The following is a 23,675-nucleotide window of genomic DNA, read 5'->3' as shown; positions in this document are numbered from 1 at the left end:
CCTCTTTCTTGTAGGAAACGGTTAACTTTGCAGAACTATCTGCGGTATGTGTATCTGGCAGTAAGTCAGCGGCTCGTGTTCTTGGTCCAGGTATACAGTGAGGTCTCCTCTCACCGCGGCCTTAGTGATCATATACACAGGTTTGGGGGGTTTCTGTGATATTCGCCCTCTCTCTGCTTTTATGTTCTACATGGACAGTTTGTACGGCTCTGTTCACATTCTCTCTGCTTTTTCTTTTCTGTTTCTTGTGTGTGTGGGTGACGGATTGCATAACTGGGAAAAAAAATAAAAATAAAAAAAAAAAGTGCATTTGTCTATGTAATCCCATCTGCTGAAATAGCTCTGCTGTGAACACAGCCTGATAGCTTTATATGTATGGAGGGTGAAACACAAAGGCCCCGTACGTGCAGCCATAACTTCCAGACCAGGGCCCCGTGCGTGCAACCATAACCGCCAGACCAGGGCCCCGTGCGTGCAACCATAACCGCCAGACCAGGGCCCCGTGTGCAACCATAACCGCCAGACCAGGGCCCCGTGCACACAGCCATAACCGCCAGACCAGGGCCCCGTGCACACAGCCATAACCGCCAGACCAGGGCCCCGTGCACACAGCCATAACCGCCAGACCAGGGCCCCCATGCACACAGCCATAACCGCCAGACCAGGGCCCCGTGCGTGCAGCCATAACCGCCAGACCAGGGCCCCGTGTGCAACCATAACCGCCAGACCAGGGCCCCGTGTGCAACCATAACCGCCAGACCAGGGCCCCGTGTGCAACCATAACCGCCAGACCAGGGCCCCGTGTGCAACCATAACCGCCAGACCAGGGCCCCGTGCACACAGCCATAACCGCCAGACCAGGTCCCAGTGCACACAGCCATAACCGCCAGACCAGGGCCCCCATGCACGCAGCCATAACCGCCAGACCAGGGCCCCATGCACGCAGCCATAACCGCCAGACCAGGGCCCCGTGCGTGCAGCCATAACCGCCAGACCAGGGCCCCGTGTGCAACCATAACCGCCAGACCAGGGCCCCGTGTGCAACCATAACCGCCAGACCAGGGCCCCGTGCGTGCAGCCATAACCGCCAGACCAGGGCCCCGTGCGTGCAGCCATAACCGCCAGACCAGGGCCCCCATGCACGCAGCCATAACCGCCAGACCAGGGCCCCGTGTGCAACCATAACCGCCAGACCAGGGCCCCGTGTGCAACCATAACCGCCAGACCAGGGCCCCGTGTGTGCAGCCATAACCTCCAGACCAGGGCCCCCATGCACGCAGCCATAACCGCCAGACCAGGGCCCCGTGCGTGCAGCCATAACCGCCAGACCAGGGCCCCGTGCGTGCAGCCATAACCGCCAGACCAGGGCCCCGTGCGTGCAGCCATAACCACCAGACCAGGGCCCCGTGCACACAGCCATAACCACCAGACCAGGGCCCCGTGCACACAGCCATAACCGCCAGACCAGGGCCCCGTGCGTGCAGCCATAACCACCAGACCAGGGCCCCGTGCACACAGCCATAACCACCAGACCAGGGCCCCGTGCACACAGCCATAACCACCAGACCAGGGCCCCGTGCGTGCAGCCATAACCGCCAGACCAGGGCCCCGTGCACACAGCCATAACCACCAGACCAGGGCCCCGTGCACGAGGCCATAACCATGGCATCCTTCTATTTCTTGGGTCCATGATCATGGCGCCTTGCTTCCAATCATACTCTACTCTTTGATAGATCGGCACTTGGTCAAGAACCCCGAAACAGATCCTTACAGGTTTTTCTTTTGGCTGATGGAACCTGTGGGTGATATCGGCAGTGGCCGAGCATGTCGCAGATTGCAAAACCCACAGCTGAAATATTTGGGCCTTGTATTCACATGTGCGGTTTTAGTGCTGAGCTGTACGTTGGCTGTTATTACCGGGGTCCAGTATACAGTGTCAGTCCTGTCAGCTGGATTATATATAGAGGACATGATGAAGCTGATTCCTGTATATGAGCCCGCTTGGGCTTCCTTCCTGCGTCTCCTGTCTCTATCCCCGGCTCCTTGGTGTCTGCCATCAGATCGATCAATGGTTCCTATACATATTCAGAGGCTGGCGGAGAGGTAAAGGTGGGATGTATGCAGTATATGAGAGCGATCGGGAGCCCGGGCCCCTCGGCGTGATTAATGCGATGTGCACATGTTGTTTTATATACTTCACGGCCTCTCTCCAGTAGACGTCGGTCTAGACTCCATGTCTGCATTCTCATGCTGCTTTGATCCTTGCTCTCCAGATCGGAGTGTTGCAGATTTGCGTGCTGTTTTAGTGTAACTTTACGCTTTGCTTTGTCTCTTCCCCCATAGCGGGACATCTCCACTCTTAATCTACATCTGTCCTATACAGGAGACGTGAAGTTGTCTCAGCAAAGGGCGAATCTGTGTGGATGCAAGGGATGCTAACGCGTGCGCTGGTGTAGCGGGGTTTAGTGTGACGTTTGCACAGTTCACCACGAGACATGTCCTGGTAGTGATCTGTTGCAGGGAACGTCAAAGAGACCAGCTCGGCTCTGCTACATCCGTCCTTTTCTCTCACTTGTTCTCTTAGAGGAGCTCGAGATCGTTCATATTCTCGCCTTGGCAGTGACTTGGTTGGATGCACATCTTTAATGTGTAGAAGGGGTTAACAGTAGTAAAACGTGCCCTATACGTAGCACACGTCGCTCTCCACGTGTCCTGGTTTGGCCTTCGGTCGCCCAGCACAGGAAAGCCTTGCATCAGCTCCGAGGACAATTGGATTGACAAAAGCAACCATGACGTGTAGAGGGATTTCGGGGACTCCTGTGGTCCAAGTTATGAGTGACTGTGGCTCATTCCTGACAATCTGCGGGGACAAACCAGAGGTGAATACACAGCAATGACATGTACACCCTCCTGTCCCCTGTCCAAACTGTTTGGAGATAAGTGGCACGGTAGTATCTGATGGCCGCTTATCTCTCTGCTTTATTGAGGGACTGCTTAGGCCATGTTGGATGAGCATTGGCATAACAATAATAATAATAATAATACTACACGTATGTATCTGCGGCCGGGAATCTTACAGTAGGCCTCTGCTCAAAAGGGAATTGCTTTGGATGTTTTTCACTCTTTTTGTTGACTTTAGAAATAGGTTTTCCATTGAACTCAAAGGAGGCCCATGAAAATTCCTTCAGGTGAGCGTACCCGCGGGTATATGGATGACCCATTCTTAGGATAGGTTCCTCAGTATGTCTAACACCTGGCACCCCCACCGATCAGCTGCTGAGCTGCAATCCCGAGCTCAGCCTCTACTGTATGTACGGCACTGTGCTTGGTGTTCATTGAAGAGGCCGCAGCACTCAGCAGTTTTTTTTTTTTTAACCAGCTGATCTGTGAGGGTCCAACCCTAAGCTTATAAGCCCCAGAAAATCCCTTTAATAGTGCCAGGCCTTCTAGTGTCACCTTATTTTCGGGAATACATTTGGGCGTTCCAATTACACATCACATTGCCGGAGATAGTATCTCTGAATAGCATGTGCCGAAAACTGAAGGGGTCCTCTACCTGTCCTGATGGGGAATTAGCTGATGTCCATCAATACCTGCAGTCTGGCTCCTTGACATCAGTGGTGTTCGCTGAATGTCCCTGCTAGGAAATTGGACTAAAAGCGGGGGCATTGTTTACCCCTCCTCCTATGACGCTGTAGGCAGTGGCCGGCTACCCCTATAGCCCTTGACTTGCCCACGTGCCTGGCACTTTTACAGCAGTCAAACTGTATACATAGTATATGGGTTGCCGTTATACTGCCCTATAGACTGTGTGATGTCTGCTTTGTGCTCCGTGTTGTGTGTGGGGTAATAGTGTGCGGTGTAAGGGGCAGTTCACACGGTGTAAAGTGGCGTGCAATCTTGCACGTATACGCGTGTCAGCAGTTTGTGCGCTCAAAAAGATCCCATTGATTTCAATGGGAGTTACCATCGTATACGGCGCGTAATTTTGCGCCCGTAATTTTGCGTATATGTGCAAGATTGTGCGCCACTTTACACCGTGTGAACTCCCCCTAATAGTGTGCGGGGTGATAGTGTGCTGTGTAATAGTATGCGGGGTCATAGTGTGCGCTGTGATAGTGTGCGCTGTGATAGTGTGCGGGGTGATAGTGTGCTGTGTAATAGTGTGCGGGGTGATAGTGTGCAGTGTAATAGTGAGCAGGTGATAGTGTGCGGGGTCGTAGTGTGCGGGGTCGTAGTGTGCGGGGTCGTAGTGTGCGGGGTAATAATGTGCGGTGTAATAGTGAGCAGGTAATAGTGTGCTGTGTAATAGTGTGCGCTGTGATAGTGTGCAGTGTAATAGTGTGCGGGGTCATAGTGTGCAGTGTAATAATGAGCAGGTGATAGTGTGCGGTGTAATAGTGTGCGGTGTAATAATGAGCAGGTGATAGTGTGCTGTGTAATAATGAGCAGGTGATAGTGTGCAGTGTAATAATGAGCAGGTGATAGTGTGCGGTGTAATAGTGTGCGGTGTAATAATGAGCAGGTGATAGTGTGCGGTGTAATAGTGTGCGGTGTAATAATGAGCAGGTGATAGTGTGCGGTGTAATAATGAGCAGGTGATAGTGTGCGGTGTAATAGTGTGCAGTGTAATAATGAGCAGGTGATAGTGTGCGCTGTGATAGTGTGCGCTGTGATAGTGTGCGGTGTAATAGTGTGCGGTGTAATAATGAGCAGGTGATAGTGTGCGGTGTAATAGTGTGCTGTGTAATAATGAGCAGGTGATAGTGTGCGGTGTAATAGTGTGCGGTGTAATAATGAGCAGGTGATAGTGTGCGGTGTAATAATGAGCAGGTGATAGTGTGCGGTGTAATAGTGTGCAGTGTAATAATGAGCAGGTGATAGTGTGCGCTGTGATAGTGTGCGGTGTAATAGTGTGCGGTGTAATAGTGTGCGGTGTAATAGTGTGCTGTGTAATAGCGTGCTGTGTAATAGCGTGCTGTGTAATAGCGTGCTGTGTAATAGCGTGCTGTGTAGTAGTGTGCGGTGTAATAGTGTGCGGTGTAATAGTGAGCAGGTGATAGTGTGCGGTGTAATAGTGTGCGGTGTAATAGTGTGCTGTGTAGTAGCGTGCTGTGTAGTAGCGTGCTGTGTAGTAGCGTGCTGTGTAGTAGCGTGCTGTGTAGTAGCGTGCTGTGTAGTAGCGTGCTGTGTAGTAGCGTGCTGTGTAGTAGCGTGCTGTGTAGTAGCGTGCTGTGTAGTAGCGTGCGGTGTAGTAGCGTGCGGTGTAGTAGCGTGCGGTGTAGTAGCGTGCGGTGTAATAGCGTGCGGTGTAATAGTGAGCAGGTGATAGTGTGCGGTGTAATAGTGTGCGGTGTAATAGTGTGCGCTGTGATAGTGTGCGGTGTAATAGTGAGCAGGTGATAGTGTGCGGTGTAATAGTGAGCAGGTGATAGTGTGCGGTGTAATAGTGAGCAGGTGATAGTGTGCGGTGTAATAGTGAGCAGGTGATAGCGTGCGGTGTAATAGTGTGCGGTGTAATAGTGTGCGGTGTAATAGTGTGCGGTGTAATAGTGTGCGGTGTAATAGTGTGCGGTGTAATAGTGTGCGGTGTAATAGTGTGCGGTGTAACTTTTGCACCAGTGATTCGTTGATCTCTTCTCTCCTCGCTGACTGTCGGGCCGTCCGTCCTGATTGACTGGTTTGGTGTAGTGAGGTGCAGGGTGTGCTCTCCTCCTCTGGCAGGCGCTGTGGGCGGCCTCCTCACCACCAAACACGTTTGACTTGTATTTAAATATTGGTTGTGAAGTTGTAAAAAGAATGTCCTACCATGGCGAGCCTGACTACACCTGGCGTGTGCGCCGCACCGCGCTGTCATGTGGCCGCCACAGACTAGGCCTCACTGTCCATGAGTAAGGACTGGCCGGCCATGGTATGGCTGCTATGCTATAGAGCGCAGATTGGTTGCTGTGATAACAAGGCCTGCGCTCAGGCTGTGAGTGTACGGTTGGGATGGAGCTGTAGACCAAGGGTGACACTCATTTGGCCTTTGTAGTGTGAACGGGAGCCTACAGCTGTGTTTGCGGCATATGTCAGTGTTTATGTAAAGTGATGTGGACACGGCTTAGGCTCCTGTTCACACTGTGATTGGTGTGTCCGTCTCCATTCAGCAGCTGCACCAAGAATGCTCCGATCACTTCCCGGTATACAGTATGACGGTGTAACGTTAAAGGGGTTTCCCAGGAGATAAATCTTGATCACCTGTCCCTAGGATAGGTCTTTAGTATCTGGTGGCGGGCTGGTGCTTGGGACCCCTTCTGATCAGCTATCTGTAGCGGCCTCACAGGCCAGTGTAGTCATGTACGTGGGTCATGTGGACTGTGTGCTGCGTGCTGCAGTACTGACCACAACCACTAGTCAATGTATGGCGCTGTGCTTGGTCCTGAGTGACGAGGCCTCAGCGCTCACTGCAGATAGCTGACCAGTGGGGGTGTCAGATGTGGGACCCCCACCGATTAGACATTGATGTCCTATCCTAAGGACCCGTACTACTTCCTGCGACTAAAACATTTCCAACATGTCAATTCTTTCTGCTCATTTCTAGCATAGATTTCCCTTGTCTAGAGTCCTATGCGCACAGAACTCCCACGTACCACCTGCCCATAATCTCCTAATCGGAGTCTTGTGCCCCGGTGCGCTCCTCTGAAGCCTTGTAGGGTCTCCCTGTTTGCTGCGGTGACTTCTCCTCTCTTGTACCGGCTGCAGGTAGCGGTGACATCACGGAGGTGCAGTGTTTGTGCAGGGCGGCCGGCGCAGCCATTCCATATCATTTCTGGTCCGTTTCCCGGTATCCCGGCTCCTTCCAGAGATTATAAGGAATCTTAATAGTGATAAATTCCTTCAGATTCGCTCCCAGGCGTCGTCTTTCTGACTCCTTCATGTTTAGTACTTTGGTTTTATGGTTGAGGCAGCGATGAGGGGTCGATCCTGCTCGGCCTGGTCACAGAAGGCTCCTCTGGGGAAAGGGGTTATATCTCTATGGGGGTATTGAAGCACTGACCACACCCACTTGTCTGTTTACTGTAGAGGTGCACAGGGATCTAGTGCTAGGGATCATTGGAGGTCCCGGCGCTTGTACAAGACGTTTGCTGACTGGTCGGAGTCCGACCATTCATACAGTGAGGATGTGCAGGGCCCCGCAGGGCCACAGCTGAGGTTTCTTCCTCCTCTTCAGTCCATTGATCTCTATGGGCAGTGATGGTGGAGGTCTGTGGTGACATCGGGGGCAGTACATCCACCTCCAGCCCATCCCTGCTCCAGAAGACAACGTGAGACGTCTGCAAATACTTGGAATTATTCTTGAGCTCCATATTGTAAGATGTTGTTGAAAGTTCAGGCGGCAGCACCGGAGGCTCGGCGGTCTTGGCACGTTCTTCTGAGCCTCTCTGGGCTCGCGCTTCCTCCTTTGCAGTTATAATAACCTCTTGGCTTTGGCCTCTGTGCTGTGACCCCGCGTGAACCCTGCCATGGGGTGTTCTCTATATCTGTAGTAAGTGATGAAGCTCCTCACTGTCGTCTTCTGCCCGGCCGTATATATTTATAACTGTGGACGGTGCCCGGGATGGAGGAGCGCAGTCTAAGGCTGGCCCTCGCCCCGCTGAGCCCTTATTATTGAGCTCCGTCCGTGGCTGGCCCTCGCCCCGCTGAGCCCTTATTATTGAGCTCCGTCCATGGCTGGCCCTCGCCCCGCTGAGCCCTTACTATTGAGCTCTGTCCATGGCTGGCCCTCGCCCCGCTGAGCCCTTACTATTGAGCTCTGTCCGTGGCCGGCCCTCGCCCCGCTGAGCCCTTACTATTGAGCTCTGTCCGTGGCCGGCCCTCGCCCCGCTGTGCCCTTACTATTGAGCTCTGTCCGTGGCTGGCCCTCGCCCCACTGAGCCCTTATTATTGAGCTCTGTCCGTGGCTGGCCCTCGCCCCGCTGTGCCCTTACTATTGAGCTCTGTCCGTGGCTGGCCCTCGCCCCGCTGAGCCCTTATTATTGAGCTCTGTCCGTGGCCGGCCCTCGCCCCGCTGTGCCCTTATTATTGAGCTCTGTCCGTGGCTGGCCCTCGCCCCGCTGTGCCCTTACTATTGAGCTCTGTCCGTGGCTGGCCCTCGCCCCACTGAGCCCTTATTATTGAGCTCTGTCCGTGGCTGGCCCTCACCCCACTGAGCCCTTATTATTGAGCTCTGTCCGTGGCTGGCCCTCGCCCCGCTGTGCCCTTACTATTGAGCTCTGTCCGTGGCTGGCCCTCGCCCCGCTGAGCCCTTATTATTGAGCTCTGTCCGTGGCTGGCCCTCGCCCCGCTGTGCCCTTACTATTGAGCTCTGTCCGTGGCTGGCCCTCGCCCCGCTGAGCCCTTATTATTGAGCTCTGTCCGTGGCTGGCCCTCGCCCCGCTGTGCCCTTACTATTGAGCTCTGTCCGTGGCCGGCCCTCGCCCCGCTGAGCCCTTACTATTGAGCTCTGTCAGTCGTCCCCACACGTCTCCATATTCCAGGCTCGCTTCACACACACACAACATGTTTTTCTCTTCCATTCTAGTGGGTGGGGGAGGGGACGCTGGAGCCGGGGGACGCAGGGATCTTTATCAGACCGGATCTATATCGCTTCCTTATTGAAGTCACTGGAGACCTCTCATAACCAGGACTTGCAATAATACTCTCGCTTTTTGGGTTTTTATTGCCATTGCTGAACGCTTGGCCCCAGGATGTATTAAAGGGACGTTCTAGGGCTTCCATACTGATGCTGTGCAGTGCTTGTGGTTTGTGTTACGGCTCAGCCCCATTCCTTGGAGTAGGACTGAGCTGCACCGTGGTCATGTGACCCCTGGGCGTGATGTATCTGGCCTGAGACGTGGAGGTAGAGCTTAAGATCATAGTCCTGACATCCCCTTTAATACTGCACCAGTGGTTATAGGTCATTATTCTGTAATGTTTAGAGAGGTTGGAGCTGAAAATCACCAAATTCTGCCTATCTGTGGGTACCACTAGGGGGCGCCCATTGCTTAGTATTTTAGGGTCTTTCCAGGACTACTGCCACTATAGTATATGTTCTGGATCAGATCATCTTGCCGATCACACAATGGCACAATGGCGCCATGTGTTCAGCAGTGGCTGTGCCTGGTATTGCAGCTTAGAGTAGTTCAGTCCCATTCAAGTGAATTCCAGGCACTGCCAGTAGAAAACCTATGGAGATGTCGCTGTGAACAATCCTAAAAATAAGTCTATGGGTGACGGGAACACTTTAAGGACATTTTCTGGCTGCCTGTCGCTCTGACCTCTGGCATCTGCAGTTTGACCTTTCCTAATATTCATTAGCCCGTCTTTAACCTTTCTAGGTTACAGCTGAACCTCTCCCTGGAATGACTGGAATGTGCACACTTGTTTTCGGCTTGTGCGCCTTGCACGCTGATGTGTTGGACGGTTCAGCCCCGCTAGATCGGCCCATACGTTCCTTGAATGGGACTGAGTCATGTGACTTCATGGGCCTGTGCACCGCAAACAGCAACTTGAACCCTGCAGTCCCGTCAGCCAGCTGATCTGTAGAGGTCCCAGGTACCTGACCCCTACACATCTGATACTGACCTGCCTGCAGAGGGCGCCGCATTCCTGCATTCACTTTAATAGAATGGCTAAGCAAACTCCTCATACTGGGTGTAAGTGGGTCAGTGGTGATGGATGGCCGTTGTCCTCATCCTCCATGTGAGGCACTGCTGTAAAATGTCTGGGATCGCAGCGATTTGCCAACCTCGTCATCATTGGCCACGTAGATTTAATCCGCCTCGTAAAACCGGTTCAATATTTACATTAAATGGTCATTAAATGTATTCGGTGCGCGCGTAGGCCTCGCGTGTTAACCCTTCTCCTTCCCGCTGTTTACAGGAGCCATATTGGGGCGATCGGAGACCCAGGAATGTATTTTCTATAACGCCAGCTGGGAGAAGGACAAGACGAATCACAGCGGCATCGAGCGCTGCGCGGGAGACCACGACAAGAGAAGACATTGCTTCGCCACGTGGAAGAATAACTCCGGCTCCATAGAGATCCTGAAGCAAGGCTGCTGGCTGGATGATATCAATTGTTATGACAGGTAAGGGGGCGCTCCGGCCCTTCATGGTATATCCAAGTACCTGGGACTAAGGTTACACTTCAGGGAAAGCGCTGAGATACAGATGTGATCCGCTGGGATCTCCGCTCATCTGTGCGACCAGCAGGGCGCCATGACACTAAGGAAATCCAACCCATGTCTAACTGTGAGGGTCATTGCGCCCCCTAGTGTACACTTTCCTATAAAAGTCGGCCAAGTATAGATGACTGTGCTGTGTGAGGCGCAATGTCCAGGGGGGTCACCGTACTGGAGGCCCGATCCCATTGTTTTTTAGGATCTCCTTTATCGATGAATTTAATAATATGGCTTTTTTTTCTTCCTGCAGGAGCGACTGCATCGAAAGAAAGGAGAACCCGGACGTGTTTTTCTGTTGCTGTGAAGGCAGCGTTTGCAACGAGCGATTCTTCCACTCCCCGGAGATGGAGGTCACACACCGTAAGTTGTCATCTAAAAACTTAAAGGGGCGTGCCGCAGCTTCTACCCTAGAGCTGTGTTTGTGGGACGTTCTCAAAATGGGTCTTAGAAGTTTTGGTTGGTGGGCGGCGGAGGGATCACATACTTAATAGGGAATGGTTTAGTGGGAGCGGGGTGGGGTGGGGGGGATTGATTCTGATGAGATCTATCCATGTCTGACCCCGGCTGATTTGTTTAGTTTTCCTTGCAGCCACCTCGAATCCGTATCCGCAGAAGCCGGCCCTGTTCAATACTCTGCTCTATACTCTGGTGCCCATCATGGGATTCGCCGTCATCGTCCTCATCTCCTTCTGGATGTATCGTCACCATAAGCTGGCTTACCCTCCGGTGCTGGTCCCGACACAGGTAGGTCCCCGCTTATCGTACAGCTTACCTTGTTGTATAGTGTTTGGTTATGGGGTGTCCTGGGGTACGTCCCTAATGTTGCTGTTATAGGGTACCACGTTCTCCAGTGTGGCGCCCCCATTTTGTGCTTATACCTATTATAGGACCCCCATCAGTCACACAAATAGGGGGCCTCGGTCTCTGCTCTGCTCAGTGGGACTGTCCAAGATGGCTGGGATTTATTTTGGCCGTCCTGTAGAAATGAATGATGCAGCTACTACTCCGTTCCAGCAGGGGGCAGTAGTCCCACTGGTTGGCTCAGACACCCATCTCCAAATATATGGTACTGCCCCCTATAGATTGTATAGCGGATGTTTCTCTGATGGACACATTCATTTCCCAGGAGTCCAGTGATAATGGTGGTGACAGTGGATACGTTGTATTTGGGGGATTCCATTGTGATAATCGGCCCCTCTTTGTAGTCCTCAGACACCAGGGACAGCGGAGAATGGTCTTTAGCTCCTTTTTGGGTTAATAGGGTTATGTTGTTGTCCTCTTGTAGTGATGTAAGTGTGCGTATAAGGTTCAGTGGAGGGTAATAGCGGCACTATTGGGGGTGGGGGGTGTAGTTGTATATTGTATCCCCCCTCCCCATGTACAGCTCGGCAGTGTCCTCCTCTAGCAGTGATGTATCTGCTGAGCGAGACAGTCTGTATCAATAGCATCAGCGTCCTCCATCAATAAGAGACGCGGGAACTGCTGAGTAGGCTAAACCAAAAACCCCAGACCCCTGTAATCTGACAAGGGGGACGCGCAGGGGAAACCAAGGAGCATTAAGGTGATTGGATCAGAGGTTCTCCGACTGCAGAGCTCAGCTCAATTCACACACAAAATGAATTTGCATCGAAAAAGTCTAGCAAGAAGGATCTGTAATAGTCTGGTATATAGAGGCCGCGGCGAGGTGACCGAGGAGCATCATGTCACCCTGTACACACATTACATTACTTATACTCCAGAGCTGTGCTCACTATTCTGCTGGTACAGTCACTGTGTACATACATTACATTACTTATACTCCAGAGCTGCGCTCACTATTCTGCTGGTACAGTCACTGTGTACATACATTACATTACTTATCCTGTATTATACTCCAGAGCTGCGCTCACTATTCTGCTGGTGCAGTCAGTGTACATACATTACATTACTTATCCTGTATTATACTCCAGAGCTGTGCTCACTATTCTGCTGGTACAGTCACTGTGTACATACATTACATTACTTATCCTGTATTATACTCCAGAGCTCTGGAGTATAATACAGGATAAGTAAAGTAATGTATGTACACAGTGACTGTACCAGCAGAATAGTGAGCGCAGCTCTGGAGTATAATACAGGATAAGTAATGTAATGTATGTACACAGTGACTGTACCAGCAGAATAGTGAGCGCAGCTCTGGAGTATAATACAGGATAAGTAATGTAATGTATGTACACAGTGACTGTACCAGCAGAATAGTGAGCGCAGCTCTGGAGTATAATACAGGATAAGTAATGTAATGTATGTACACAGTGACTGTACCAGCAGAATAGTGAGCGCAGCTCTGGAGTATAATACAGGATAAGTAAAGTAATGTATGTACACAGTGACTGTACCAGCAGAATAGTGAGCGCAGCTCTGGAGTATAATACAGGATAAGTAATGTAATGTATGTACACAGTGACTGTACCAGCAGAATAGTGAGCGCAGCTCTGGAGTATAATACAGGATAAGTAATGTAATGTATGTACACAGTGACTGTACCAGCAGAATAGTGAGCGCAGCTCTGGAGTATAATACAGGATAAGTAATGTAATGTATGTACACAGTGACTGCACCAACAGAATAGTGAGCGCAGCTCTGGAGTATAATACAGGATAAGTAATGTAATGTATGTACACAGTGACTGCACCAACAGAATAGTGAGCGCAGCTCTGGAGTATAATACAGGATAAGTAAAGTAATGTATGTACACAGTGACTGTACCAGCAGAATAGTGAGCGCAGCTCTGGAGTATAATACAGGATAGGTAATGTAATGTATGTACACAGTGACTGTACAAGCAGAATAGTGAGCGCAGCTCTGGAGTATAATACAGGATAAGTAATGTAATGTATGTACACAGTGACTGTACCAGCAGAATAGTGAGCGCAGCTCTGGAGTATAATACAGGATAAGTAATGTAATGTATGTACACAGTGACTGTACCAGCAGAATAGTGAGCGCAGCTCTGCAGTATAATACAGGATAAGTAATGTATGTACACAGTGACTGCACGAGCAGAATAGTGAGCGCAGCTCTGGAGTATAAAACAGGATAAGTAATGTAATGTATGTACACAGTGACTGTACCAGCAGAATAGTGAGCGCAGCTCTGGAGTATAATACAGGAGAAGTAATGTAATGTATGTGCACAGTGACTGCACCAGCAGAATAGTGAGCGCAGCTCTGGAGTATAATACAGGATAAGTAATGTAATGTATGTACACAGTGACTGTACCAGCAGAATAGTGAGTGCAGCTCTGGAGTATAATACAGGATAAGTAATATAATGTATGTACACAGCGACTGCACCAGCAGAATAGTGAGCGCAGCTCTGGAGTATAATACAGGATAAGTAATGTAATGTATGTACACAGTGACTGTACCAGCAGAATAGTGAGCGCAGCTCTGGGGTATAATACAGGATAAGTAATGTAATGTATGTACACAGTGACTGCACCAGCAGAATAGTGAGTGCAGCTCTGGAGTATAATACAGGAGAAGTAATGTAATGTATGTACACAGTGTCTGTACCAGCAGAATAGTGAGTGCAGCTCTGGAGTATAATTCTGGATGTGATGATTATTGGTTGTTTGGAGGTTTATTCTTTGCCACTGCAGGTTCTGGTGATATTTTGCACCTTGCTGTTGCTCTTGTGAGCTGAATGTGTTTTTGGTTGTAGTTACGAGATTGCCCGGTCTTATAGATTTGGGTCTCTATGCGCCTCCTCTGCAGGTTTATTCTCGGGGGGGGGGGGGGGGGGGGGGTTGGTTTCTGGTAATTCCGGCTGATCAGTTTTTGGTGTAATTTCCCTTTTGCAGGCTCAGTCCCAGTCCAGGATTGCAGGGATTGATGTTTTGCGTCACAGGCAGAGATTGTGTTCCTGCACTCAGCAGCTTTATCCCTGTTGTCAGGCTGAGGGTAGAGATTTTGGGGTGAGGTCCCCCTTGTACTTGGCTGTCTGCGGCCTCCTCCTTGTATCAGCCTGAAGTCTCTATGACAACACTTCCCTCTTGTGGTAGAGAATTGGAACTGCGCCTGCGCCCCTTCCTATGTGATCGATCTCACGTTATTTACTTTGATGGGATATTTTTTTGGACCTTTTTTGTTTGATATTTTTTCTTTGTGTTCTTGGGAGGAGTCTATGAGCACATGCAATTATAGGAATGTAAAATGACCGTAAGTGTTACTGAGGTGCGGATAGTAATTCCTTTTGCATATGTGTTTTTCTTCACAAGCACGCCTTTCACATAATGATAGAGGTAAGAGACTCGTGTCCACGGATCGGTAACCTCCAGCGCTACTGCATGAGAACAATTTGTCGTCTTATTATTTATTTTTTTTTTTTACTTATTTTTATATTTTAATTCCTCTCTCTATCTCCTATTTTGTGCTGTAACATGGAGCCGCATCAGCCTGCGAGCTTGCTCACGCCACGGGGCTGGACACTCGGAGACCTCTATAGAGTCTATAGACCATGACACTGCCTAACCCTGTCTAACATATATATGGCTTTGCACACTGTTACAGGGAATGCGTTACGGAATTGACATGCGGTCACTTTATGTTGTATAGACGTGTGGGGCCGGCCATGACGCGCCGCCATTTTTTATTTCTAGGTCAATGGTCTCCAGTTGTTTTGCCGATTCATTTCTTAATATGTTTTACTATCCGTTAGATCTCTGTTTACCTGCAGGCACCACTAGAGGGCGCTCCCTGCATACAGGTTATGTAGTGCCATCTATATTAGATTGGCGGGGGTCCAACTCTTGGCACCCTTACATGACTGCGCCCGGTGATATGGGGTCCCTATAAAACTGCAGTCCCCTCACGCAGCTCAGTGTCAGACCCCCCATTAATAATATGGTTGGCCAAGAAGAGACAACCCCTCAGTATACAGTAACGCCCCCTAGTGGTGTCCTTTTTATGAGGGCATTGATCGTTTAGAAGACCCCCAAATGTAAAGCACCATGGAATTAATGGCGCCATATAAATAAACAGTAATAAGAATATATTACATTTTATGAAATGAATCCGCAGACACGAGGACCCCGCTACATGATCTTTTAGGGCATGCTTTACAGGTGCTGTTTTAGGGGGGAAAAAATGTCCCCATTAATTTTTGCACATTTTGTTAAAAAATCCAGTAACCCTTTAGGGATCACTTCCACCTAAAATGAACATTATATGGGATCGATGGAGTCCTGGAGTTGTTAAAAGGGTTTCCCACATTCACAAGCTATCCCGTATCCTGAGGCTTGGGGATACATGTCTGGTGGGGGGGTCCGATGGCGGAGACCCCCATGGTCACCCACAGTCCTGTGGGTTGGGGATAAGTTATGATTGTGGGAGGATAATAAAGGCTAATTCCATTCCTGGGAAAGCTGGGTGACGGCCTATGTAAGGTGTCCCTGGTTTAGGCCTCACCGCCCATGGCCATCCTATACTATATACAGTACACGTTGTAGGATGATGGGCCTCATTGGGCAGATATGCCATTCAGGAACAAGGTAAAGCTGGCTGATGTCACTACGGCCTTATTGGATGTCACTTTTTTTTTTTAAATTTCTTGCATGTCCGTTAAAGTGCATCCAGTAAACGGTTAACAGGCACCTTTTTAACACCTTTCTGATGACTTTGGGTCGGTCTTGGGTGGCAGTGACGTCGCGTGTGATGCTTTGCAGCGTAGGCTCTGCATGTCCGTCACCGGCAGGGCATTGATGTGTTGCCATAATACAGGCCTGTGTTAACCCCTTGTGTCTCTTGCAGGACCCGGGCCCTCCCCCGCCTTCTCCTCTGCTGGGTCTGAAGCCTCTGCAGTTGTTGGAAGTGAAAGCTCGAGGGCGCTTCGGTTGCGTGTGGAAGGCGCAGTTATTAAGCGAATTGGTAGCTGTCAAGATATTCCCCGTACAGGTATGTCCTGGCGTGTCCCGACACGGCGCCTCATTCCAGCCTCCTCTCTCCGCTCGCAATACTAAAGTAAGGAGGGTTGTTTTTTGGGAAATGTTATCCATTATGTCAGCTTCTGTCTTAACCCTTTCAAGACCAAGCCTCATTGATGCCCCAAATTTTGCAGTTTGGTATGCGTTGCTTTACACCCCAGTATCTTTTTAATGGTTTTGCCTATCCGGCAGGGACAGAACTACAAAGTCAGACTACACACACACGTAGTCTGTTTCCATTGCAACACATAGTATAGCACAGGGTAGGGAACCTTTGGCTCTCCAGCTGCTGTGAAACTACAACTCCCAGCATGCTCCATTCACTTCCATGGGAGGTCCAAGAACAGCAGAGCCAGAATGCATGCTGGGAGTTGTAGTTTTGCAACAGCTGGCGAGCCGTACGTTCCCTACCCCTGGTATAGCAGATACAGAAACGGCGGGGAACGTTCTTTGTATTTTTTGTTTTATTTCAATGCATCTAAAATGAAACCTGCAGGCCCGTATAACAGGTCGTTGGGCCGTCGTTGCGCCGCGCTAATAGAACGCTGTTTGTTTCCGCCTTTCAGGACAAGCTGTCTTGGCAAAACGAATATGAAATTTACAGCCTGCCCGGTATGAAGCACGAAAATATCCTGCAGTTCATCGGCGCAGAGAAGCGAGGCACGAACCTGGACACGGATCTGTGGCTCATAACGGCGTTCCACGAAAAGGTGAGCGGTGTCCTCTAATCCCTGGGCTTAGTGTAAAAGCTGCCCCCTACAGGGGATGGACCACAAACGCCTGTCCCCTATGGTAGAAGTGTCTGATCGGTGGTCATGTGTGGGCACTTGTTGTTTGCAGGGACTAGCCGGGCGCTGTACTTGGCTATGCTTTGTCAGTCCCTTATTCAGATGGGCGTGTGGACGGGGAACGTAGGCATGTATGTATTAGACTTCAAAGGTTTTCTGCTTTGGGCAATCCCTATTATATTAGAATTGTCTTATGATGGTAAACCCATCAGAAAGTGTCCCTGAGCCATCACAGTAAGTGTTCAGTTTCCCTGCAGCGCCACCACAGGCAACATTCTGCATTGCACTTTGTCCATTCCATCCAATAAGTTTTGTGTAATACAATAAAGGACACTCTAGTTCTGTAATAGGGGGTATGACCTTAGGATTCCTACTCTGGACAACCCCTTTAACATGTAACTTCCCCCCTCCCCCCACAGGGTTCACTCACCGACTTTCTCAAAGCCAATGTGGTGACGTGGAATGAACTCTACCACATTGCTGAATCCATGGCCCGGGGCCTGGCGTACCTCCATGAAGATATCCCAGGTCTGAAGGATGGCCATAAACCCGCCATAGCGCACAGGTACGTTTCCTCATCGCCGTTATCGTTTCTTGCCTCCACTTTGTCCCGGTCATTACTTTCTAATCACTGATTTCTGATTTTCATCTTAAAGGGATATCAAGAGTAAAAACATACTCCTGAAAAACAACCTGACGGCGTGTATAGCGGACTTTGGCCTCGCATTGAAGTTTGAAGCGGGTAAATCAGCGGGCGATACTCATGGCCAGGTAATGTCCTGTGTAATACAATCACCGCCATGGCTGCCTGCCTTATAGAGGAGGTGGACGGACGCCATGTTTAATCCACTCATTGATGGCGGCCGCTGTTACCTCTCTGCGCCGGGCACAGCTTTTCCTAACATGCAGTTTTGTTTTCCAGGTGGGCACTAGAAGGTATATGGCCCCGGAGGTGCTAGAGGGCGCTATCAATTTCCAGAGAGACGCCTTCCTGAGGATAGATATGTATGCATTCGGCTTAGTTCTCTGGGAACTGGCGTCGCGGTGCACAGCGTCTGATGGTGAGTCCAGAATCAGCCCCTGCTCAGAATCGTGCGACTAGGCCGACATTAGTGGCATTGGTGGGCAAATTTTCAGTAAGGCCTCGAACACGTGTCGTAACAGACAACACAAAAACAACAACCTGATCCTTACCCGAGAGATAGATAGATAGATAGATAGATAGATAGATAGATAGATAGATAGATAGATAGATAGATAGATAGGAGATATATACAGTCCTATGAAAAAGTTTGGGCACCCCTATTAATCTTAATCATTTTTAGTTCTAAATATTTTGGTGTTTGCAACAGCCATTTCAGTTTGATATATCTAATAAGTGATGGACACAGTAATATTTCAGGATTGACATGAGGTTTATTGTACTAACAGAAAATGTGTAATATGCATTAAACCAAAATTTGACCGGTGCAAAAATATGGGCACCTCAACAGAAAAGTGACATTAATATTTAGTACATCCTCCTTTTGCAAAGATAACAGCCTCTAGTCGCTTCCTGTAGCTTTTAATCAGTTCCTGGATCCTGGATAAAGGTATTTTGGACCATTTCTTTCTACAAAACAATTCAAGTTCAGTTAAGTTTGATGGTCGCCGAACATGGACAGCCCGCTCTCAAATGATCTGAAAACAAAGATTGTTCAACATAGTTGTTCAGGGGAAGGATACAAAACGTTGTCTCAGAGATTTAACCTGTCAGTTTCCACTGTGAGGAACATAGTAAGGAAATGGAAGACCACAGGGACAGTTCTTGTTAAGCCCAGAAGTGGCAGGCCAAGAAAAATATCAGAAAGGCAGAGAAGAAGAATGGTGAGAACAGTCAAGGACAATCCACAGACCACCTCCAAAGAGCTGCAGCATCATCTTGCTGCAGATGGTGTCACTGTGCATCGGTCAACTATACAGCGCACTTTGCACAAATAGAAGCTGTATGGGAGAGTGATGAGAAAGAAGCCGTTTCTGCACGTACGCCACAAATAGAGTTGCCTGAGGTATGAAAAAGCACATTTGGACAAGGCAGCTTCATTTTGGAAACAAAAATTGAGTTGTTTGGTTATAAAAAAAGGCGTTATGCATGGCGTCCAAAAAGAAACAGCATTCCAAGAAAAACACTTGCTACCCACTGTAAAATTTGGTGGAGGTTCCATCATGCTTTGGGGCTGTGTGGCCAATGCCGGCATCGGGAATCTTGTTAAAGTTGAGAGTCGCATGGATTCCACTCAGTATCAGCAGATTCTTGAGAATAATGTTCAAGAATCAGTGACAAAGTTGAAGTTACGCCGGGGATGGATATTTCAGCAAGACAATGATCCAAAACACCGCTCCAAATCCTCAGGCATTCATGCAGAGGAACAATTACAATGTTCTGGAATGGCCATCCCAGTCCCCAGACCTGAATATCATTGAACATCTGTGGGATGATTTGAAGCGGGCTGTCCATGCTCGGCCACCATCTAACTTAACTGAACTTGAATTGTTTGTCCAAAATACCTTCATCCAGGAACTGATTAAAAGCTACAGGAAGCGACTAGAGGCTGTTATCTTTGCAAAAGGAGGATCTACTAAATATTAATGTCACTTTTCTGTTGAGGTGCCCATACTTTTGCACCGGTCAAATTTTGGTTTAATGCATATTGCACATTTTCTGTTAGTACAATAAACCTCATTTCAATCCTGAAATATTACTGTGTCCATCAGTTATTAGATATATCAAACTGAAATGGCTGTTATAAACACCAAAATATTTAGAACTAAAAATGATTAAGATTAATAGGGGTGCCCAAACTTTTTCATAGGACTGTATATAGTAAGATAGATAGGAGATAGATAGCTATGTAGATAGATAGATAGGCGATAGATAGATAGATAGGCGATAGATAGATAGATAGATAGATAGATAAGTACATAGATAGACCGACCTATTTACTGAGAGTGGGTTCACACCTGCACCCCGGTCTCCACTTTGCAGGATTCTGTATTTCCGATAGATAGATAGATAGATAGATAGATAGATAGATAGATACTATAGATAGCCTGCACTGATACATTGAGGTCTAAACGGGACTGAGAAGAGATTTTGGTTTAGCTCACAGAGAAATCACATGTCGGAGGTCATAGATCTATATATATGTATATACCTGATAATAATTAAATGTGTAATTGTGTCCTTTCTGTGCAGGTCCTGTGGACGAGTACATGTTACCGTTTGAGGAGGAGGTGGGGCAGCACCCGTCTCTGGAGGATATGCAGGAGGTGGTTGTACATAAAAAGAAGAGGCCCATTTTAAGGGAATGTTGGCAGAAACACGCAGTAAGTACCGCAGACCGCGAGCGACCGGCCCCGGTCAGAAACTATGGAGCACTGATCATATACCGGGCACTCTGAACTGTTTATTGTGGTTACCTGTGTGTCCTGTGAACTGGTCATAGTGCACTTGTGTGTATGTGTGTTTCTTGAGTCCCGGCCATAGTGTCTGTGTGTGTGTGTGTCTGTCCCATAGTTTACCCTCCATGTCTGTCACCTGCTCTTGTCACAGTGTATCTGTCTGTCCCGACGCCCTCCATACACCTCCCTTATGCCATACCTGCCATATTCCGCCCACCCTAAACCTCTTCCCCTCTCTCTAGGGTCTGGCGATGCTCTGCGAGACGATAGAGGAGTGCTGGGATCACGACGCAGAGGCGCGGTTATCGGCGGGCTGCGTGGAGGAGCGGATCATCCAGATGCAAAGACTTACAAATATTATCACGACAGAGGACATTGTCACAGTGGTCACAATGGTGACCAACGTGGACTTCCCACCCAAGGAATCGAGTCTATGATACTTGCACTCGGCCGCCAGGACTCGGAGCTGCTATAAGCTAAGGAACGACTATTTTTTTTTCTTTCCGCCTTTCCCAATGGTTGGTCGTTTATCGCCGCGTCCTCCACACAAGGACGCACCAGACTTATTTCATTCCACGTGACCTGGAAACGGTTCTGCGAGAAAAAAAAAAATTTAAAGAGGAAACTATTAAAAACCCTTAATTTTTTTTTAAAAAAAAATCAAAGGAATGAATAAAACGATATGAAGAAACGCGGAGCTCTCGCCGGATCTGTCGCCCTCTGGATGAATTTCGCCGACAACCAGTTTTGTAAATGTCAGAAGAGACTGAAACCTTGAGTGAACTACTGCTATAAATATATATATATATGTGTATGTATGTATAGGTCTATAGATACACACACATGGTATCGGCACATATACATCTATATGCGCCCATACCGCCTATGAATATTTTATTTTTATTTTTTTTTTAATCAAAGCATTTCATTTTCAGATTTAAGAGAGAAAAAAAAAAGGGTTAACTGTTTTTATCGCATTTGCTGTTGTGTTTCTATCGATGACTTATTGTAAATGCCAATATGACACAGCTTGTGAATGTTCCCTGTGCTGCTCTTCTATGTCAAACCAACCCAAAAAAACGGAAACAAAAAAAAAAAAATTTTTAATTTTTTTTTTTTTTTTTTTTGAAATTTTTACTTTTTAAGGTGGGACATTTTAAAGAGGCTTCCAGGCGTACTTTATAACCTCCCTCAACAAGCTATACCTCAGTTCCACAATCTCGGGAGAGAAAGATTAAAAAAAAGAAAAAAAAAAAAAAAATTAAAAAAAAAAGATTAAATTATACATTTGCAAAAAAGAAAAAACCAACAAAAAAAACAACAAAAAAAAAACACTAAGCAATTTTAATAATAAATCGAACCAATTTTTTTTTATATATATATATATATATGAATATAAATATCGATGTATCACGATTTCAATGTGTTATTTAAAGGAAAAAGGAGCGGGGCGTTGTTTTTAACCCATCGGTTGCCTGTCTAAAAAAAAACAAAAAAAAAAACCAAATCCCCCTTCCTCTATTTTGCATGGCTCATGGATTAAATACACGACTCGCTAAATCTCGATCATGGGAAGGGTTAATGTTCGCAACGAATAACCATTCCTTAAAGGGGTGTTTCCAATAGCAATGCTTCTCCCCTAGGCTTGGGGGTGTGTAGGGTCGGGCCCAGTGGATGGAGTGGTGGGCACGGGTCAGGTCGTGCACATAGGGCGCAGGGGTAAGGAACCTTCGGCTCTCCAGCTGCTGTGAAACTACAACTCCCAGCATGCTCCAGTCACGTCCATGGGAGGTCCAAGAACAGCAGAGCAATGCTGCATGCTGGGAGTTGTAGTTTTGCAACAGCTGGAGCGCCAAGGTTCCCTACCCCTGATATAGGGGATAAGGATTGTTACTGGGAACGCCCCTTTAACAGTATTTTTTTTTTTTTTTTTATAAATATTTTTTTAACCCCTCGCCCTCTACGGTGGGTAAACCTTTCTTACCTGCCCTGTATTATATAGGTTTGCTGTGTCTGAGGAATTATTGACTATAGAAGCATGGTCTATTTTTTTTTTTTTTTTTTTTGGAATTTTTTTTTTTTTTTTTTTGCAAGCTCTAACACTGGAACACTCAAGTTCTCCTCCTCGACTCTTATTTATGTTGTACGTCTTTTCAGCGAGCGGTCGGCGCGGCCGTTTCCGGATCTCCTCAGGAAGTTTCACGACCCAGAATTCCTCACTATGCTTTTTATTTTAATTTTTAATTTTTTTATTTTCCAGAAATTGCAATCACGCAGTGCCATTGTGTCAGAGCAACATGCGAAATCTGTCGTCCCGTCAATCTCCCTGTGCGCGCAGGCGCAGATTTATTTTTTACATTGCAGATTTCTTATGTTGAATTTATATTATAATAAAATATCAGGGAAAAAAAAAATAATTGGTGAAATGTAGAAATCTACGATATGCAAATCCTCCGGGTTCCAGGTTTAACCAATACTGACGTGGGTAACGCAGACTAGAGGTATATAGAGTGTATATGTATATATTATATATATATATATATATATATATATATATATATATATATATATATATATATATATATATATACTGGCAGATGGTTTGACATAGGATTAGATAGGTGCCAAAGTCTGTCTCGGTGTGGAGGAACCTGGTGTAAGAGGGACCCCTTTAAATTTGGGCGTCTTACTGATCAAGGGTTGGCCAGGATTAGGAAATCACAGCTGCTTACTAACAGCGCCACACCTGGCCATAGGTCATGTCTGGTATTGCAGCTTATCTGCACTAAAATGAGTAACGTGGAGCTGCAGTACCGCACATGACCTATGGACCGGTGTGGCACTGTTCCTTAAAAAAAGGAGCCAATCAGCAGGCCTGTAAGGTATCATGTGACTGCTGGTTGCAGGGGAGCATACCACTTTAAATGGGTTTTCTGGTCTACATTGATTGCTGCGTATCAAGCACAGCGCCATATAGTGTATAGTGGTTGTGCTTAGTACTGCAGCTCAGCCCCATTCACTTGAATAGGACTGAGCTGCACTATAACCATTTGACGAGGAAGTGGCGCTCATTCTAATAGTCCTGGAATACCCCTTTAAGGTTTTGAGGGGCTCAGCATATAAACATCTATGGGGAGCCTTAGTCTCATCCCAGTTCCACCAGAAGGGGGCATCAGTCTGCATTTGTAAAATGCCTAATTTAAAGGGGTCCTTCTCCAAGTCCAGTCCCTTTATTGCATCTATCGGTGTCTGCAGCCATTCTATCCTCATGTAATTTTAT

General features: G+C 48.0%; 1 protein-coding gene across 4 annotated transcripts in view; it reads left to right on the top strand.

The window, feature by feature from the left end:
• Positions 1-22,953, top strand: part of ACVR2A (activin A receptor type 2A) — a 40,945-nt gene extending 17,992 nt beyond the window's left edge. Inside the window, exons 2-12 of one of the 4 annotated variants that reach the window (XM_075284529.1) lie at positions 9,904-10,111; positions 10,455-10,564; positions 10,794-10,948; positions 14,463-14,486; positions 15,994-16,137; positions 16,733-16,876; positions 17,374-17,519; positions 17,611-17,725; positions 17,877-18,015; positions 20,190-20,320; positions 20,638-22,953. In XM_075284529.1, coding sequence (XP_075140630.1) covers positions 9,904-10,111; positions 10,455-10,564; positions 10,794-10,948; positions 14,463-14,486; positions 15,994-16,137; positions 16,733-16,876; positions 17,374-17,519; positions 17,611-17,725; positions 17,877-18,015; positions 20,190-20,320; positions 20,638-20,832 — 1,511 coding nt within the window. In that variant the 3' untranslated portion in view covers positions 20,833-22,953. Of the gene's footprint in view, positions 1-9,903; positions 10,112-10,454; positions 10,565-10,781; positions 10,949-14,462; positions 14,487-15,993; positions 16,138-16,732; positions 16,877-17,373; positions 17,520-17,610; positions 17,726-17,876; positions 18,016-20,189; positions 20,321-20,637 lie in introns of all 4 variants that reach the window. The other 3 variants (XM_075284528.1, XM_075284531.1, XM_075284530.1) reach the window with 3 other exon arrangements.
• The last annotated feature ends 722 nt before the right edge of the window (positions 22,954-23,675 follow it).

This window comes from Leptodactylus fuscus, chromosome 8, assembly GCF_031893055.1.
Source record: "Leptodactylus fuscus isolate aLepFus1 chromosome 8, aLepFus1.hap2, whole genome shotgun sequence".
Classification (NCBI taxonomy): domain Eukaryota; kingdom Metazoa; phylum Chordata; class Amphibia; order Anura; family Leptodactylidae; genus Leptodactylus; species Leptodactylus fuscus.
This window is presented reverse-complemented; position numbering and strand designations above follow the sequence as displayed.